General features: G+C 47.1%; 5 protein-coding genes across 5 annotated transcripts; 2 read left to right on the top strand and 3 right to left on the bottom strand.

Annotated features, from left to right (window-relative positions):
- Positions 1-1,050: 1,050 nt before the first annotated feature.
- EDB82DRAFT_355729 (uncharacterized protein) lies at positions 1,051-4,529 on the bottom strand. Its single transcript, XM_025725735.2, has 6 exons — positions 3,960-4,529; positions 2,895-3,905; positions 2,724-2,835; positions 2,416-2,670; positions 1,917-2,368; positions 1,051-1,867 (listed from the first exon to the last, which is right to left on the bottom strand). Exons 1-6 carry the CDS (start codon positions 4,453-4,455, stop codon positions 1,167-1,169), a joined length of 3,027 nt encoding a protein of 1,008 aa, XP_025594304.1. The 5' UTR covers positions 4,456-4,529; the 3' UTR covers positions 1,051-1,166.
- Positions 4,530-4,920: 391 nt separating this feature from the next.
- On the top strand, positions 4,921-8,546 carry EDB82DRAFT_530935 (P-loop containing nucleoside triphosphate hydrolase protein; the record flags this gene model as incomplete). Its single annotated transcript, XM_065609228.1, has 12 exons — positions 4,921-5,538; positions 5,586-6,151; positions 6,204-6,311; positions 6,363-6,571; positions 6,623-6,653; positions 6,700-6,746; positions 6,944-7,832; positions 7,881-8,066; positions 8,128-8,175; positions 8,227-8,329; positions 8,376-8,474; positions 8,526-8,546. 12 exons carry the CDS (start codon positions 4,921-4,923, stop codon positions 8,544-8,546), a joined length of 2,925 nt encoding a protein of 974 aa, XP_065463609.1.
- A 715-nt stretch (positions 8,547-9,261) lies between these two features.
- EDB82DRAFT_518209 (chondroitin AC/alginate lyase) lies at positions 9,262-11,156 on the bottom strand. The gene is made up of 2 exons (XM_025725732.2): positions 10,104-11,156; positions 9,262-10,044 (listed from the first exon to the last, which is right to left on the bottom strand). Exons 1-2 carry the CDS (start codon positions 10,967-10,969, stop codon positions 9,465-9,467), a joined length of 1,446 nt encoding a protein of 481 aa, XP_025594302.1. The 5' UTR covers positions 10,970-11,156; the 3' UTR covers positions 9,262-9,464.
- A 1,274-nt stretch (positions 11,157-12,430) lies between these two features.
- Positions 12,431-13,927, bottom strand: EDB82DRAFT_453471 (uncharacterized protein; the record flags this gene model as incomplete). The annotated part of the gene is made up of 1 exon (XM_025725731.2): positions 12,431-13,927. A coding segment is annotated over one exon (1,497 nt), but the record flags the coding sequence as incomplete, so codon positions are not given.
- Positions 13,928-15,774: 1,847 nt separating this feature from the next.
- EDB82DRAFT_481533 (uncharacterized protein) lies at positions 15,775-19,527 on the top strand (the record flags this gene model as incomplete). The annotated part of the gene is made up of 1 exon (XM_025725730.2): positions 15,775-19,527. The coding sequence occupies one exon, from the start codon at positions 15,775-15,777 to the stop codon at positions 19,525-19,527; it is 3,753 nt and encodes a 1,250-aa protein (XP_025594300.1).
- Positions 19,528-19,613: the final 86 nt, after the last annotated feature.

Genomic DNA, 19,613 nt, shown 5'->3' with positions numbered 1-19,613 from the left:
ACCATCTGCAAGACTTCTGTTCCATGAACAGAACTTATATAAATACTCACAATCAGCAGAATTGATTAAAAGAGATCTCTGATGCTTATTTTTGGCTTTGGCATTAGCGGGCTCTTTATCCCTATCTTGGCTTGGGACCATGCGTATCGCAGAGCCTTCGAAGAAGGAGGCAAAAAACATACAACAGCGGGGATTCGCTGGTCGTCACCGACCCAACTACTAATCCGCCCCTTACTAGCTTGACTATGGGAGAGCGGACGGGATCCCGTATTTTCTAGTAGGTATGGTCGTATGTGATTGATAAAATACTAAAGTAAAACTATGACTGGCCTCAGATGGGGATGTGTCCGCATGAATTCACCCATGATCTTGCCGTCTAACCATGAAGTCTCGTTACCATGCTCGTACTAGCAATTGTTTATCTGCTATATTGCATGGTACCAAGCAAGTGATTAGTTTGATATGCTTCTTCAAATACTACGCCAAACAATACGAGCTGAGTGCGTTTATGACAACGGAGAATCACGTAAGTCCTATAACTAAATCATTTGCCATGCTCTCAAATAAAGTACGAGCATCGTAAAGCTCCCACGATAGAATTGAGAAATTGTCTTTAGGTATACGCATCTCCTCATCGTCGGCAAATTGCTTCTCAATCTTCAATCGCTAAGTCAACTAAGTATATACTATAATATCAGATAACGAGTACATCTTACCTTTTTATAGAACATTCTAGCACGTACATCGTCACGAGTGATGGTATACCATTCGCTCATGTTGCGACTAACATGTTCCATTTCCATAACTGTTCTTGTAAGGTCTCTGGCCACCTGACTGCACTCGAACGGTTCCATAGGGATATCTGGTTTCTCTTTCCGGAGCAATTGTAGTTGCTCCTTCGGGTAAATCTGGTTGAGTCGCAACCCCAATTCATACGGAAGCTGGAGTTTTGCCCCAGCTCCGGATTTCGTCTCAACCACGGTGTTGTTTGTAACCGGCTCCGAGGGCATGCTTTGAGACATTTCTGGGTCTACTGTCTGCCTAGGACTAAAACTGTGTTCACCAGCCACTTGATTATCAGGGTTGACATTGGTCTCGCCGGTTTGATGCGGCTGCTGTGGTGACAATTGCTCTTGCCGTTCTCCGTCTTTCTGGGGTTGTTGTTTTCATATCGTGACATCGTGTCCTTGGAGGCTGAGTTGATATTGGCTTTCTTGAATCTGTGTCAGACTAGCACTCAGAGCAATTGTTTCTATTCCTCCTCTGTAACTCTGATTAAACCACAACCAGAGCTGACCCCATTTCTCAACATTCGGCGGAACTTGGTCCAGTTGGCTGAGAACTTGTGGAGGCACGTCCATCGATTCCATAATGACGGACTGCAATTCCGGGGCAATTCGAGGTGCCTGAAGTTCCTCTCGACTGGCTGACGTCTCACGATGCGCAGCTTGAGAATGGTTTGAACTGCTCCTCTTCGAAGCCAGCATGTGCCTCAGTACTGGTTTTGAAGCAATATTAGGATTGTGATTTCTCTTCATATGGTTTTTGAGAGCCGACTTCGATACGAAGGGGGGATATTGGCATCCAGGAACCGCACATTGAAATCTTCGAATGTGCTCACGTTCATGTTCCTTGAGAAGCTCTGCAGTGTGGAAGCCAATAGTTGCATACGAGCATGATGTCAACCGGCAAGTGAAAGCAGCAGTACAGAAATTAGCTTTGAATGACTCCAATTCATCGGGCGATAGGTCGGGATGATAGGTTTTGCTGAGCAAGAACTTGACAATCTCCTGGTAAGACGCCAGCAGCGTCTCGATCTTATCATGAACGAGCCGAGTTGTCGAACCCTTCTGACTTTCGTCGTTATCTCATCGAAGAGTTAGTAAAATGTTGAAAAACATGCGGTGGTGCCTCACTGTAGTCTCGCAAAACTCTGGATTCGAGGGTCCCTAGTGACCTTAATCTCAAGGATCGGTCAACGCATTTCTGGAGCACCCGGTACTGGTGCAGAGACCCTAGTCGCACATCCACTGGGTTCATCATAGAATCGTCCGTCGTACTTGCCACCTCCTCATATTCCAATTTGTGTGCCAGTTCGCAAGCAAGACTAATTAAAGATATTGATGAGTCTGCTGTGACTGTATCGTTCGAACTAGCAAATGATAGCAGATACTCGGTCCAGAACTCGGTAGCATAAACGTGAAATCCATGCAATCCTCTAGCTACCCTAAGAGCCTTATCATGTGCTGGGTATGTATGGTCGAAATACTTCAGCCCCGAGAGAAGGCAAGCCACAGTAGCTACTCCGTGCTCTTGAAGGGACTGTCTCTCTTCAAGGACGATGGGTTGCGAGGAGGTTTGAAGAAATCTGTTTACAGTCAGCCGGATTTCTACGTTCATGATTCCCCTACTTACTCTTTCACAGAATTATGAATGAAAGACAACGTTGAATCCTTCCTCTCTTCAATAAGCGTGCCAACTGTGTCAATTGCATACGCAGGTATCAAATCATAGATCTCGTGGTCACCAGAACTGAACGTGATGGCAGACATAAGCTCCACTTTGCGTAGTGGCCTCCTAGCAAATGCAATCCACCCTAGGATGCACCTTATCCGGTCCTCTGAGCGATGGTCCAGCGGGGCCAATATTTGAGTCAAGATTCTTTGGTAGCTAGAAATAGTGTTAGTAAATGCTATTCTAAATGAGGATGTCCTTTATCGTACAAATCACCAAGTTTCCTTGGTAATTGGTTTACCGATTCTTTGATCTCCTGACGACTGAAGAAGAGGTTGCTTGAGAGATAATCCATTACAAGGCGAGCGTAAAGAAACATTCCTTGCAAGGGTGAGCTAGTGCTATTAAAACACCATGAATGGGAGTCAATAGTTACTTACCATCAGACTTTTTCACGATCAAGCCCTGGATTTCCTCGACCTCGACACGTTGTAAGTTAAGTTGACGAAGCTTTGTGTCCATTAATACGAGTCTCTGACCAACATACTGACGAACTGCCTCATTTAGCAAAGACTTCTCCTCGGTTAAAGACACAATCTGTTTTCTCATAAGTCGATCTAACGGAGTGGACGGTGGACGGCTGGAAACTAAGACCTTGCAACCGGTACTTCCTGGAACCACAGGCTTAGAAGTAAGTTTGTTGATCAATCGTACCAAGCGCAGTTGTTTGTCGGAATCGCATTCATCCAGTCCATCAATGATGACCCACACATACCCGGTCTTATTGGGCTCACTTGACATACTCGAGAAAAGTTCTTGGAGCAGGTTCTCCAGAGTTGGAGTCGTCGGTGATTTCTTTTCCATGACGCACGTCTTGTAAACATGGGCTGCCAGATCTGCATCCTTCCGAAGGATTTGCAGTAGCAACGACTTCAATATTTGTTCATACATTGTCGAGGTTGCATAAAGATATGTGCAAAAGTGACATATCACAAACTTAGTCTCTTTCAGAAAGTTGACAAGCTGGGTGCACAAGACGCTTTTCCCAGTCCCGGCCGACCCCTTCAACCACAATGCTGGCGTGTTTGGCTTCGCATCAGCCCAGGACCTGATATTTTTATTCTTGAGTATCCATCCGCAAGTTCCTTGATACTTTTCAACTTCGGATGTTATCGAATCAATGATGGCCAGTTGATCGACGTCATTAACCTTGAGCCAAGACATAATGGACCCGTACTGCCTTGCACTTTGTTCATTGTCCTTCTGTCGAACCCGACTCTGACTCTCCTCTCTCCATTTGCGGATATCGTCTCGCATCTTCTTGGCTTGGGAGATATCGTGGGCGTTGGCTTCAAGATCAAGGAGGGTACCGTGATGTTTTAAATCCTCGAGAATGTTTCCGAACTTCCTTTCGAAACGTCCCCAAGAGGCGGAAAATATCAGTTTCCAGCCTGAATAATAGTAAGAAAAAGAAAAACGTAAAACTTTGGACAGAGACAACATACCACTTCGCCGAACAAATTTGTAGGCATATTTGTGAAACTTGAGAATATCTGCATAAAATACTGCCACCGTCTGCTGGAAATCCAGTTCATTGATGAGTGCATTGCTGAGAATCTCAAACCGTTTTAATGACTCGGCAATACTAGCATAACCTTTGATGATCTGTTCAAAGGCTTCGACGAACTCTGATGATATCCGCAAGATGAGGGTGATTGGGGCCCAAATCCAAGGCAAGTATGGGGTGCCGTTGCATAGCACATCTACCACCTTGGAATAGTGTTCGAGACCTAGGAATAATGGCATGAGGCGCCGCATGTTTCGGAGAGATTGTCTAGCAGCGAGTTGGTTCTCGATTTTGAGTGCGGCTTCGCGAACATCATGTAACGCCGTGTTCGAGAAATTTTGCTTGTCCTCGAAACTGATAGTGCGATCAAGTTCATCGTATGCAATCTTGATCGTACTCTTGGCAAGGGCCGACACGGTTTGTTTGATCGGCATCTTGACGTTTCCTGTCGTTGATCAAAATTTGGAGAGTCAGGCAAGGAGACACCAGAATGATTGCTCAGTTTATGTTGAAGCAAGGGGGCCTCGTTCAGAAATATGCAGGCTGCCAACCAACAACACAGCCACCACAAAGTCTGTTGTTGCTTTTGAAATGATGATGTTGGTACGTATGTGGCAACATTTGCACCAATCAATTCATCAAGTAAGCGCCATAATACTGCAACACAACAGGGCTATGCGCAAGGCAGATGGCGAACCTTAGAGCCTTGTTTTGGGCGGTGAGGTGGTGTCTTAGAGTCGGTTGAGTCTGAAAGTTCCTTTTTTTTATTGCAAAGGCTACAACACCTGCCTCCTTTCAATCCGTTACTGCATTTTCTTTGGTATGCCTTCCTACGACCACTGTTGCGTAGCGTCTATTGTACTTTGACCTGCTTGCCACAAATGGTCCTGGATCCAAGTATGAGCCAATGGTCCAAGAGGCGAAGGTTAGACCAAGGCGAGGAGCAAGTCCAGAGGAACGGTCCTCAACATCCAACAACTTGGAGTCAGTCTGACGCCCAACTCCAAAGACTACCAGCAGCGATAGCTCAACAACATTATGAGTGGAACTCACATGGTAATGTTCAAACTTCATGGAACGACTATTCGGGAAATACTATACCAGTCCATAATGTGATGAATTACCACATGGGTAGCTGGAACGGTTACTCTTCCTACCCACAAAATACTATTGGAATCGAGCCGAGCTTTTCCTATCCGAATGATATCATCACCCAATGGCCTTCGTACTCGAACGTTCCTCTTCACTCCCATGCTCTTTTACAAATACACATGCCATTGCAAACACACGCATCAATGTTCGTACCATCATACCAGCAGTATCCTCTCTATGGTTCTCCCACAAACCAGCCTACTGCCGGCTTTCAACAATCGTCAGAGCCCTTAGTGGAAGATACATTACCAAAATCACTTCCGTATCATGCCGATCTGTCCCAGAGTACAACGATCTGCGTTGATTCTCCTTCGGCACTGCCAGATCAGGAAGTAGAAGTTGGTGAGATTGTATGCTTTGGAATGGTGAGTAACAAGATATAACGTTCATCGCAAACGTATTGACTCCATAGATCCCATCTATCGCTGCAAAATGTGATCATGGCGGAACAGCGCAAAGTTTACTGGCGTCGTTCCCTGTCGGGCTAGAGAGTTCGACTCGCTTCTCTAGCAAAGACTTATCCAACATCTCCGGACAGATACCGCTGGAGTATAGTCAGATGATACAGGACATCCTCGACGAGACATGTCTCGAACTTCACGCCTCGTGCATCGTTGGTGGTTTTCATTCTGCGGACGCCCAATCACCACGAGGTTCAACAATCCCAAGCAATTTGGAAATCTCAGTTTATGGCCCTGTGGAGATCTTTGAAGAGTTGGGAAAGTGGTTTGACCACTACCAGGTGTATTTACAGGATCCTCGAGAATGCCACCGCGACGTCAGATACTGCAACCCCCACCGACTCTCAACTGACGAGATTTCTGGTTGTCCGCTTCTGTCTGATGTTATTTCTCAAAGCTCAAAGTCCCTAGAGTTGGAGTCCGTTGCTCAACAATCTGACCTACTGGACGAACTATGCAGCTATGAGAACCTTGACGAAGCTCCCCAGCCCTCGGTCATCAAGCGGGAACTGAAACGGTGAGTAGTGCATCTAGTCTTATACTTACTCACGAAACTGAATCAAGACTAGGCATCAAAAGCAAGCTCTGACGTTCATGATTCGTCGCGAACAAGGATGGGCGTTCTCTGGCCAAGATCCAGACATCTGGGAGGTTAGATACACTAATCAAGGAAGGCAGTGAGTTCAAAACATCCATTTACACTACTGATTCGTTAACTTATCTTGTAGCTTCCTGAACCGTGTCTCCGATGCTTCCCAGGTTCAAGAACCGCCTCAATGTTACGGAGGCATTGTTGCAGACCCTATGGGACTCGGAAAGACTTTGACAATGATAGCATTGGTGGCAACGGACATGAACAACCAAAACCTAAATGACAATAGTGGCGAGGAGTTTCATCAAACTGTACCAACTACCCTGATTGTTGTGCCACCGTCTTGTGAGTCCGCGTTACCATCCACACTGATTCAATTAGACTAACGTTTTCCAGTGATAGGGACTTGGGAGGAGCAGCTTTCTGCGTACGTGCTGACTCCCTCTTAGTACCCAAGACTAACATTGCGGTAGGCACGTCATGGAGGACGGCTTGACTTGCCACCTATATCACCAGAAAGGTCGAAAACTAGCTTTCAACAAGCTTGAGACAACTCACATCGTCTTGACGACATACCAAACCGCTTCAGCTGAGTGGAACTCTTCAAACAAGGGGAAGGAATCCGTCTTGTTCTCTGTTTGCTGGAAAAGGATCATCCTCGACGAAGGCAAGTTCATTAGGCTAAATATCAACTTATACTTAGACTAACAACTACAGCCCATATTATCCGAAATGTTAATTCTCGAATGTCTCAAGCCATCTGCGCGTTGGATTCAAGGTCTCGTTGGGCCGTCACTGGTACCCCTGTCCAAAACCGCCTTGGCGACCTTGCCAGTCTGTTCAAGTTCATCCGAGTCCATCCTTACACAGATCGGAGATGTTTCGATGCCGATATTTCCCGCTTGTGGAAGAATGGCGAATATCAGGAAGCCATCAAAAGACTCAAGCGTCTCTCAAAGTGTCTTATACTCCGGCGAGACAAGAGCACGATCAATCTTCCTCCCAGGCAAGATCTGCAATGCCCTGTCAATTTCAGCCCTGAGGAACAAGCTTTATACGACAATTTGCGGGAAGATACTAAGGTCAGTATAAACGAAGCCATGAACAGGGATTCAAACTCCCTCAGACCAGGCGGTTATGTCCATATCCTACAGCGAATCGAGTCACTGCGGCTCATCTGTAACATTGGACTTCACTACCACACGAGACATGATAAGGTCATAAAAAACATTACAGGAGCCGACGAATGGATGGAAACTGCCCAGACTGCCTTCAATATGCAGCGAGAGATGGTTTCCATGACTTGTCTACGGTGTTCGTCAGTACTGGACATTACTGAGACAGTCTCAGACAGCACAACCACTGCCTCCCAGAATCCTCTGTTTTTCAGTTGCCTTACTTTTGTCTGTGCTGAGTGCGTACAGAGGTCTGGGCAGAATGTCGATTGCGGTCACAACGGGGGTTGTGCCGTGGCCCGAATCTCGATGAGCGGCGAATCTCTCAACGCGAGTTTTTCTGATATGCAGCCGCAGACGAACATCAGCCTGCCTTCCAAGGTAAAGGCTCTGATCACAGATATCAGTAATCTTCCATCATCCGAAAAATGGTAACTATTTCCCATATTCATTGAAGAATAGTTCCTAATAACTTATAGTGTTGTTTTTTCAACATGGAGACGAACACTTGACATCATCGAAGCTGGCCTAACACAGTCCTCCATCTTAAGTGTCCGGTTCGACGGCACGGTGCCACAAAAGAGTCGACAGAACGTTGTGGACAAGTTCAGGACTGACCCGTCTATCCGTATTATGCTCTTGACATTGTCTTGCGGTGCGGCTGGGTACGTTATTCCCCTTCAGCCCATTGTTTCGTTAGAGATCGAGACTACTAATTATGTCCAGTCTGACCTTGACGGAAGCTACTAGAGCCTATCTCATGGAACCTCACTGGTAGATTCACCCTTTCCAAACAGAAACAAAAGAAAGTTGCTAACAGGTTAGGAATCCGACTACCGAGGAGCAAGCCCTTGCGCGCATTCATCGTATTGGACAGAAACAAGAGGTCACGACTGTACGGTTCTTTATGCGCGACTCATTCGAACATGTACGTAAATTGAAATTATTGGAAGGCATTTCTGATAATAAAACAGCGTGTAATCCAAATGCAAGAAGATAAAAAACATTTGGCAGGACTGTTACTCTCGCCCGATGAGGATGGCTATGAGACTGAGAACCTGGGAAGGCTACAGGTTTGTCACTAACGCATTGTGTCTTTAAGCCTACTTACTAACAAACAACAGTCATTATCATCTCTGTTATAACGGATTTACTTGATAGAGTTTTTGATATATATGGGTCCTCCAGATTAGAATAAGGAAATTGTGAAGGTTTAAGCTTGGTTTTGGAGTTATAGAGAATATATAGTATAGTTCTATAAGACTGATCGAGATAAGCATTATGCTATAGCGGGGTATAAGGGAATACCTATAGATAATAATTTCTCAGAACTTAGACAAATGAATAATTCTCTTCTTTTTTTATTATAAGGTATACATGATGTAAGAATGTGATTAATACGAGAGTTAATAATTTGCCTCAGGCTTAATGTGGACCTTGGTTTATTTTGTATTATTGAATATTGAATCTTTAATATTAAATATCAGATTATGATTAATTTTCTTAAAGACAAATTATCTATTGAAATTGAATTGAATAACTAAAGGTTGCATATAAGTCTCTTTCTCTCATAGGTGGTATAGTTATTTGTTATAGATTTAATTCTCTCAGAAGGTCTGTATATGGTATCTGGGGAAGTCCGCCCGCAACCATTCAGGGGTTAACGGAGTGAATGAGTGGCAACGATATCTATGGAAAAGGAGACACAATTGGCCAAATTGCGTGGATAAAAAAACTAAAGACAAATAACCGAAAAATGATATCTTGGTATAAGTCTATCCCATGTGATTCTCTTGTTTGAACGTTTTTTGCTAAACTGTTTTATAAGATGTGAACCATGTTCTAGAAGAATAATTGATCCAACCATCGACAGTCCGGTGAAAGATGACCGAGCAAGGTCGAAAAGCCTATACTAATCGTCATCCACCAGTCTAACCATTCTTACTTGCGACATTGATCACACAGTTCATTTCACCACATAACATCAGGGAGATCCAAGAAACCTGAGAGAGGGCTCTCCGTCATCTCTACCACGCTCCTCCATTTCAAACATCTTAATCGCCCTACTTAACAGCACGGCACCCTGTTTTAGGCTTATGAGCCTTGTGATGGGATCCTTTGGCCTTGGGTTGTGAAACATGCGGACGCTCTGCCACAATCGTATGGGTTGATGAAGGTGATGTAGAAGTTGAAGGAGAAGCTTCTGTCAGGGTGGTAGGCTTGGACACAACACTGGCAGTGGTAGGAGATGCTGGGTTGTGAGTCTCTTGTGCAACTTGATTAGGGGTCTTGGTCGAAGGAATTGATGTGGTGGCAGATGACTTGATAGCCCGGACATCGGATTCGTCCAAGTGATAGAGAAGAGAGCCCCAACCGAGTCCGTCGTAATGGCCTGAACCTTCTCCCCAGGAACCAGCTCCTCCCTCGAAGCCACCAAAGTAACCCAAGGAGTTGTTCAGGTAAGCGGTGGTCCAAGGGGCGTCGAGGCCTTTGATCTGAACATAGTGACTGTAAAGCAATTCCCATGCTGGCCTGACAGCGCCACGAGAGGCTTCGCTGATGACATCGAAGGAAACAATTCCATTGGTGTATGGCTCGAACGGGACATCATTTCCCAGGTTGTAGCGGGCAAAGTACTCAGCACTGAGGGAAGATTTCGGTTAGCAATGTTTAATAATAAGAAATGAATCAGTGTTACATACCCGAGAAGAATTCGGCTGTTGTTGTAAGCGAATAGGTCTTCGCCTTGATTCCATGCCTGCTGTCCAATAGCTCCCAAAAGCTGAAAGTTCATCCCCGAATGGCCTTGATCCCGTCCAGATTCTTGCCCTTGGCCAAGCGGCTTGCCAGTACCCGGCTCCTCGACGATATTCGAAATGGCGTTGTTGATGGCCCCGTTCCCGACGCCGTTCTTGAAGTAGTCGATGGTGAAGTCCCATGCCGTCTGGTTTTCGCTAACCACTGCAATAGCAAGAGCGGAAGCAATATTGCACTGTTCCCAATTCGCGAAGAAATGTTTCACATTGTGTTGTGATCCAAGCCTTTGGTTGAGGAAATCGAGATTCATTGGTAGAAACAATTCGTTCAGTAGCCTAAGTACCTTTGGCCGACCCTTCTCGACAAAAGATTTGTAGTCATGGAGCAGTTCGACGGCGTTGGCAAGCTCGTAGCCTTGTAGACCTGCAGTGAGATAGGCATCGTCACCACCGCTGAGGACCTTCAACTTGTCTGCCCAAGCGACGAGAATGTTCGATGCAGCTTCCGCAAACTGCTCCTCTCCAGATACCTTCCAGCGCAAGGCAAGATTGAACGCAGCTGCAGCGTCGTGCCACAAAGCCTCTCCATTCTGGCCGCGATTTACGTCATTGACTGCGTTGTTCTTGTAATCGACGCTGGAGAATGGAATGCTAGTCAACTTCTCCCAAGACGCAGTCCAAGGCTCTTTTTTGGCAGCAAGCTTTGTCTGAATACGGTCAATATCAGAAGAAGACACTAAGAGACCAGGGTGCGTGAAAGCGGAACCGAGTGAAGAAAGAAAAGGAATCAACAAAAAATGAACCAGCATCATAGTAAAGTAGATTTTTAAAGAGCGTGTTATTTAATAAACAAGAAGTTGAAGGAGAGAATAGAATGATAATGCTAGAAAAGAACCTGCCGAAATAAATGTCCGGTTTGTTGAGTTTATAAGACATAAAAGCGAGATGATCTCAGTACCAAACCAGCATCGGCCCCTGCTACTTAAGCGCGCAAATCTCCTACGTCGCTTACATGTACTGATTGAGATTGATTATCCCGGAAGTTTATTGTTCGGGCGGGAAACTCCTCCAATTAAGTCTGCATTTTATGTTTAGACGAAAAGGACAGTGACATCTGAAACTAAGCCACAACCCCGTTAATGTAAATCTCAGCTGGATATAGCTAGAAACAATGTGGGGTACCGGTCCCGTCAGCGACTTCATCAAGCGCTTGATACACTCCCCTGGTCGTTCTTCTGCTCACAAAATAACTTCTTCACACTGTCTCCCTTCCGCTTGCAACTCAGTATAAGCTACAAATATATGAAAACAACATAACAAGGCCAGACTCTATAATGGACTGGGTCCACAAACAGAGACTAACAACAATATAAGTCAGCCCAATGAGAAGAAATAGAATAAAACATAGAATAGACAGCAGGACAAGGACTTGGTCTTTCGTTTGGGCTTTGATAATTTCATTATCCCTCAATTTGTCTTCTGCTGAGGGCCCTCGACCTTGCCGAGGTTCGGAGCAACTTGGATAGAGGTATGTGATCTCAGTTAGGCTCATTTCGACATCGAGACCATGTTTATCAGTAATGTCGTGGCTCATGGCTTTCCACATCTCAGCATTCACAGTATAAGTCTCCAATGTAGGCCTCGCTACTCAAAGTCAATATCTCAAGCGATGTCAGGAAGATATCGGTGATTTTACCTTCTAGAACCTCATCTTCGGGTCCCTCCCAGTCCCAGTCTTTCGACAGGGTACCAGTTGCAGCCATGGTCTGCTCTTGCAGCCGTATATAATATCGAAAGACCTTCAGAAATAGCCAGAACAGAGTGGGCTTTTGCTGTGACTGATACCTCTCCAACAGCCTCCCAAGTCTATTGGTAGCCGGGATATCCTTCCGCTCATCCAATCTTGCATTGACATGCCAGACGCCGAACATTACCTGAGCTTCTTCGAGGGTGCTATCTTCAATGTTCCAAATCGATAACAAGTCAGGTCCAATTGCAAGGTATTTCCATAGGGCGGCAGTTAATCTGTAGATTTCGGCAATCAGAACATCCTCCTGAGAACCGTCTCCATACTTTGCTGTACGTTCGAGAATGTTGCGTCTCTCGACATCGATTGAACATAATTCCGATTCTGCCAGGAGGTTATCTCCAGATGACTGGCCCGTAGTTTTCTCATCAAGATTTTCGTGTTGATTTCTGATTGGGTCCATCTCGACATTCTCATCCCCGAGGGAATCGATCCACCGTACAGCAGCATGTGCCAAGCTGTCAACCCCTTCAACACCAGGATCGGGGTGATTTGAAGGGGCCTCTTCTTGTTTTGCTGCATCTGGGTCGACATGGCCGTGGTCTCTTTCAAGCTGCTCAAGCCACCTCGCAGCAGCGATGTTACGATTTCTGTACCTCTCGATGTCAAGATGGTGCCATGTCGGGCGCAGCGTCGTATTCACAGTAATTTGCAGGCCCTCAGCGCGGACGAACTCTGTCAACCACTCGATGTACTTTTCTTGATCGTCATAGTTCTCTCCTCCGAGCCGCTTACCGACGTTACATGGTTCTGTAAGGAACCATTCAAGGAGGTCGAGGAATGGACGTTTCCGGTTGAAGATGATTGTCGAACCTTTAAACGCGTGATCAAGAAGAAGTCCGTTGATTATACGTCCATGCTGCGTAGAAATTGTGAAGAAGGGAAACTGAAAAGTGTCGCTTTGACGCAACTGCTGATCCCAGCCAGCTCTCATTCCCCATCTTCCATCAACGAGTTCGGAATAATTATTCAGAGCTTTGTGGACAGGGAGATCCTCCAAGATGGACGTTTTGCCCGCTCCGTAGATGAAATCCACCTCAAGTTGTCTCCACATTGCCCGATGGGCCTTTAGTTCCGGGTTACTATCCTCCAGTGGCTCGGGAAGATGCTTGCTGCGCAAAACAATCATCAATCTGGGGGAGATAGGCGCAAACATATGGAAACGCGGTCCCATTCGAAGCCATTCCCCGGTCTTCACATCTTGATAGTCGTCCGTTGGTCCTTCGTATATGGAGTAGGCCGTATCGGTCAGGATGAACTCTTCATTCGTATTCGAAGGAGTACAGAATGACATCCAAAACTCAGTTATGTGTTCCTCGAAATGGTGAGCAATACTGGGATAGGTACTCGACTTGAGAATTTTCTTCCAAACACCGTTCACATCCATCTTGAGGTCGATGATAGAGCTTAACGCCTGCAACCAAACATCTATCGGTCGTTGAATTCCCTTTCTATTCATGTATTCTTTCAACAATGCGCGGTCGTTGATGTCGTAATCATCGATACTTTCGCAATTGTATGTTTTGTAGAAACCTGAGCCTCGTTGCTTCTGCAGATAAAGAAATTTTCGCAGCGTGGTCTGTTGCGTCCTAGAGAGCTTGGCATTGTCCTGCCCTTGATGGTGAGACCTGATGATGTGGCCGATGATATGACTAACTCTTCCTTCCAACTGACTGAATTTGGTCTCCAGTTCGCGTGGAAACTTTGCTTCCGGTGCCCAATTTGTGTACATGTCATGAAGACCACACACTCGCTTTGCCGGTTGCTCTTCAATTCTAAAATCCTCCGGCACAAGTTGCAAACAATTCACTACCCGGTCATTCGGGTATTTTCCTTTTTCGTGATGGCGTTTCTTGCATCTTGAGCCAGGTTTAGGAGAACTGGGACAGACGAATGGATGTTCAAAGTTTCTTAGAAGGAACTGTGGAACGAAATGTTGGTATTGACGTTTCTGGGATGACATGGCAGCGACAAGGTCACGACTAATCCTCCTTGGAAGATTGCTGTCTCTTGTGCGGGGTGCATTTATTTAACCTGCAATTCGAAACTTTTGAGGTATTTGTTGGTCCTTGTTGACTGTTGGCCTGAAATTGAGGCCCGATACCTGCGAGGGGTATGAAGCATGCAGGCGAGGCGTCTCATTGATGATCATCAGCCTCGCAACCAGCAACGAAGATTTAAGCAAAACTTCACGGGGCATCTAGATGAAACGTGGGTCACAAAGTGGCCGGTGAGCCTCTTCCGGATAGGTACTATCTAAACTCCCCGAAAGGGTTCAGAAACATAGTAGTGAAGGGTACAGCTATATAGCAGAGGATGACTCTCGTCTTGTTGGCCGTCCAAGATATAGTACTCTTGCTGGTTTCCTGAACGCGGTCAAAATAATCACCATCACCTTTCGCCGTACTTTTTACTACGCAGCCAACTTTATTCCCAAGGGCACTCCGTCGTATTTTCTTTTCGCCCGTTGCCTCTAGCGTTCCAAGATTGTGAGGAGCTTATAAGGGATAGCGAGTTTGTTAAACCACAGACAAGAAATTGGACTTTGTCCTTCGACAGCAAGAGGGACCGTCTCAACATAGTCAGTAGTGGGAATCTTGTCCATCGACATTTTGAGAATGAAATCAATGGCAGTTTCTGGGGTTCCAACAACACAATAATTCATCTCAGCTGCAGGTATGACATATAGAAGTGTTTTGGCATGTTTCCAGAAATTGTCTTGCTTGCCAGTCAACAACGTGGATGCATCTGGTCTAGAACCAGTACATAGCCTGTGTCCTTGGTCGACGTACAAAAGTGATCAAGATGTCTCAGCACTGGTCACTGGTATCGTTACAGTTCATATACTAACGGCGAACTGTAGTGCCAGACAGGAAGGTTGGCGGAGAAGGTCTTACATCGAATGCCATGCTCTGTTCTGCGATAGGCCGCGTTAGGTTGAGAAGAGAGCGCCAAAGAAGTCGTAAGACTTGTGGAGCTGTCTCCGTAATTGAAATGCGCATTGGGTAAATAATGCACAACTCAATATTTGGCTTCAATTTGCTGATTGACTTGGAGGGTTGTGGACTCTGCATGCTTTACAGTCACTTGGGGGACTACCTACTGAACTCAAACATAAGAAACAAGCCATGAGAACTTGATTGCTGTAAGCTGAATGGTTGATAAAGGTTCTGGCTAAGTTGATGATGGTTGGAGAATACCCCGCAATCTCGCATGTTCGGCATGCTCTGCCTCATCTAAGGAACCCAACGTTCTCAGCCGCACTGAACTAGGAACGGATGGCTAGAGCCCAGACCATTATCCTTTCAGCCTCTTAATTGCAACATGGCCAGAGTAGGTGTAATACACCGAGCAAAGTGGGTTGATTGAACGGTTGTCTCAGTTGAAGACTTTGTATGATCAATTGTGGCCGACACGCTAATTGGAGAATCTCGTTAGCGGTACAGACTATTGCCGGTTAGACCGAAACGTTGCCTGTGGTGAGCTGACATACCTGTCCCCAGCTCAGCAAGCCACTGGATTCCAGCTCACTCGAGTCTTCAGATAGCTTCAGCCTCTGGCTAACTATTCCCTAGCATGTCGTAGATGTGAGTAGAAGAGGGCAGAGACTTTTGGAAATTGTCTCTGTAGCCCAGCGGATAGAGGATGCTATTGGACAAGCCATTGAGCAAGTATATTAGGTACATACAGAATATATATCGACTCAACCTGTCCATCGTTGATCTCCCATAAACACCACCAGAATATAACAAACACAGCATCAAATTATTTTAAAAAATTATCACGTACTGGTGATCCTGTCAAGCAAACATGACTTGGCATGCCCATCTTGCACTGGTGCTGGCCCTAGTCTGCCTAGTGAGTGCATCGTGCTCCGGCAAGTCAGACGCCTGTTCATCCAACCCAATTCTATTGCGAAGAGCCAATGCTCTCAACTTCCAATCCGCATCATGCAACCTGAAGTGGAAGTTCGACTGCACTCAGCCCGACAAGGATGGTGGGAAGATGCAGAAACCACCACCATTCTCCCTGTGCACCACATCGGACTATCCATCCGGACTGCTACCCGTCGATGCCTACACACTGTCACTACAGGCGAATACCTTCAGAAAGGGCTCTGCCAACGCCACGCTACATGGCTTGTGGCCTAGTTCAGCTGCAGGCAAAGGTGCCAAGAATCAGCCTTACGGGTGTCTTAACGGTGAGGAGTTCGATGAGTCGATCCTCAAGACCTTTGAGGACTTGCTGAAGTACTTCTGGCCCACGAACCCACAGTTCAAAAACACCATGCAATGCTTTATCCTGTCTGAATGGATGAAGCACGGCACTTGCGCAGTGATTCCTGGTGCTGATGGTGAAGCGTTTAGGCTACCACAGGAGGCCTACTTCCGCACGGTCTTTGTGCTAGCTAACGAGTTCAACGAAAACTTGGCTCTTCAAGAACAGCTGAAGGCTCCAAAGCCGATGGCAGACATGGAACCTACTATTCCTGCACGTTGTGTCCAATGCGCGTACCTGGCAACAGTGGGTTGGAAAGGGACTGATGTGGCGAGTGTTCCGCGTATGTCGGGCGAGTGTATTGACTCGTGCTTTGCATGTGGTAAGGATTGGGACAGATGCCCTCCGGAGCAGCTTGAAAGCACTATCGAGCTGGACCCCAGCAATGCACCACCTAGTGAGAGTGACGGTGACAGTAGCGAAGAAAACGCAATCTTTAAGGTATTGGAGTTTGCTGTACCGGGCCTTGTGAACAGCGACAACATCTCTCCCTGGAAGGGCACCTGGCGCTCGTTCGGAGCCGAGCAGCTAGGTTCCGGCAAGTTCGAGTTTGCGCAGACCTTTACCGACAACACCATGACTGTTACTACAGACAGTCCGTATCCCCAGACATGCAACTATGAGCGGCGTGGACCTGGGGAGCTGATACTGCGATGTGGAAAAGACAACTCACACTTGGAAAGGTGTCTGGTGCAGCGCCTTCCGGACATTGGCGGGCTTGAGGTAGCCTTTCTGGCATGTAACCATACTGGGGCACCAGCGCCAGGAAGCTTCTTTACTGCTATGGATACGCCTGGATGTGGCAACTTTCTCATGTTCCGCTGCAAGGCGTCATCAACAGGTTGTTCCTTTTTTCCAGATGTTACCTCGGTGGACGGAAGCAAGACGTCTAAGTCCAAGACCAAGGTCGAGTCCGACTCCAAGCCCAGCTTTGTGAGCCACTCCTCCCCAGGCATTGCCGGATCACCACTCAAGCTGTTGGGCTCATGGCGCTCGCTTCAAGTGTCCAGCAACTACGAAAAGGGCCTGGCACGATGGAACTTCACTGCCGACGGACAGGCATCAATGGAGTGGCCAAACTACCCCAGCCGTGGCGTTGAGCGTTACTCCGTATTGCACTTCCAGGAGGATCCCAGCCGGGTACTCCTCGCCGATGCAAGCGGTTCTGTCACCAACTGCCGTTTCAAGTTTCAATACCAACCCGTATACTCCTATGCGACACTGGATTGTGGTGCAACAGACCAGCTGGTAGAAGACAAGAAGGGTACGCAGCGCACAAAATGGGCCATGGGACGATGCAATCCGTGCAGCGCCTCCTGTCGCTATTCATGTGGTCCTGAGAACAACATGTGTGGTGCTGGCTCTTGTGACCCGGCCGAGTCCGCACAAGTAGAGCCTGCTGTCGCCATGTACTCCCTGCCAGCTGAAGACGGTCACAACTGGTGTACGCCTGAAGACTCTAGCTGCTGGCCCACAAAGACGGCCATTCTAGAACTGGAGCAGGCGCTGGACCCTACGGTACCACGCCTTGGACTTCAATGGAGCAGTTACCCGAAACCTCAGCTAGCGCCAGTACCAATGGGCTCTATCAAGAACCAATCATTTTATGGTTTAGGTAGCGAGGGATTGAGAGCGTTGTACTATTACGAGGATGTCAACGAGATGCGACGTCCTTGCTTTAGCGCATCTGGCGACTTCACTGCGTTGAATGATGCATCGGACATGTGTAAGGCAGCACTTCATCAGAACGAGTACCGCAATTGGAACCCCTTTATCGTCGTCTTCCCACTCAACGAACGCCATGTCGCTGCTGCCCTTACATTTGCCGCGCAGCACAGACTCTGCATCGCCACTGCTGGTACTGGTCACGAATACAACAGCCGCAATTCATGCCCAACTGGTGGCATTCTCATTCGCACGATTTTGCTCAAGGACAAGGTCTTCATGCCTACCTGGGACCAAGACCCTACTATCGCCCCTGCTGGCGCATTCCGCTTTGGTGCCGGGTCTATTTTTGCTGAGATGCATGAGTTCTCGTCCAAGTACGAACGTGTTGTCGCCTCGGGCTGGTGCTCTACCGTGGGCATGGTTGGCTTCCATCTTGGTGGTGGCCATGGACCATTTGCACCGTCTATGGGTCTCGGTGTTGATAATGTGCTGGAGATTGAAGTTCTCCAGGTCGGTCGCGACGCTTACGACAATCCGGTTGTCCACAAGAAGGTTGCCAGTCGACAACAGAATCCCCAGCTCTTCTGGGCCATGCGCGGTGGTGGTGGTGGTGTCTGGGGCGTTATCCTCTCCATGACGATTCGTGCTCACAAAGTGCCCGATGGGGGACTCAGCCGTGTGTTCATCTCTCAGCAGGGTAATTTCTGCCCTGGCCAACAAGACTTCGGCTACGAATGGCTGCGCGAAATGTGGGAGCGCTTTACTGCGTGGCAGCTGAGGCTCAACCAAAAGGTTAGCACGCAGCCCGCCTTCTTTATCAACACTACCAACTACAAAAATGGTGACCTCTGCAAAGTCACTTGGACCTTCAACTTTGAGTATTTCTATGCTGGTGGTCAAACAGAGAAGGACTACAAGCTGTTCCGTGATGGTCTCAAACACGTCTTGCAGAACGACACTGCACAGGAGGACAACTATGAGTCAGCTTACAAGTACCTTCTCTCTATGCCTGCCAACAAGTTCTCACTTAACGCGACGAACCCACTACCAGCGTCGACTCCACCCTCCGACGCGGCGACTGGATCTCAAAACTCAGTCCTTGTCTCGCGACAGATGATGGAGACAAAGTTCTCCTCGACCATGATGGACGTGTTGGACATTTGTGTCAAGACACTGAAAACTCCTGACAAGACCTCACCGGATCCGGCGGGTTATCGATGTGGCTTCCACTATCTCTACACGTCAATTACGGGCAATCTTGGCAGTGTGCAACCAAAAGACACAGCCATCTCGGCGGGTTTTCGCTCAGCGCTACTGCTATGGAATGCACGTACCTTGACAACGCAGCAGGCCAATGACACGATATATAAACTTGGACAAAACAGCTATTTCTCCGAGAGCTCGTATGTAATGCATAACTGGACAACGAGGTATTGGGGCGAGAAGACGTATGGACAGTTGCTGGCTGTGAAGAAGGCGCACGACCCAAAGAATCTGTTCTGGTGTCATCATTGTGTTGGGGATAATCCGAAGGACGCTTATGGAGAGCCACTCGGTGCTCAGGCTGATACCGTCAAGAAGGATCACTTAAATGATGAGGTGAGGGACGAGTTGTAGTGGATCTACTTGTTTTGGACATTTCGTGAATACGGTCCCCCAATCCAAATTGGTTTCTTTATGTCATATTATTTGTTGCATGGGAA

The sequence above is a fragment of the Fusarium venenatum genome (genome assembly GCF_020744135.1).
Source record: "Fusarium venenatum strain MPI-CAGE-CH-0201 chromosome Unknown EDB82scaffold_4, whole genome shotgun sequence".
NCBI classification, from domain to species: Eukaryota; Fungi; Ascomycota; class Sordariomycetes; order Hypocreales; family Nectriaceae; genus Fusarium; species Fusarium venenatum.
The sequence above is the reverse complement of the archived record's forward strand: the minus strand, read 5'-3'. Positions and strand labels throughout refer to the sequence as shown.

Coding starts and splice junctions, on each gene's coding strand:
- EDB82DRAFT_518209 (XM_025725732.2), bottom strand. CDS start 10,969: ATGATGCTGGTTCATTTTTTGTTGATTCCTTTTCTTTCTTCACTCGGT. Junction 10,045..10,103: donor AACAGCCGAATTCTTCTCGG/GTATGTAACACT, acceptor ATCTTCCCTCAG/TGCTGAGTACTTTGCCCGCT.
- EDB82DRAFT_355729 (XM_025725735.2), bottom strand. CDS start 4,455: ATGCCGATCAAACAAACCGTGTCGGCCCTTGCCAAGAGTACGATCAAG. Junction 3,906..3,959: donor CAAATTTGTTCGGCGAAGTG/GTATGTTGTCTC, acceptor ACTATTATTCAG/GCTGGAAACTGATATTTTCC. Junction 2,671..2,723: donor CCAAGGAAACTTGGTGATTT/GTACGATAAAGG, acceptor CACTATTTCTAG/CTACCAAAGAATCTTGACTC.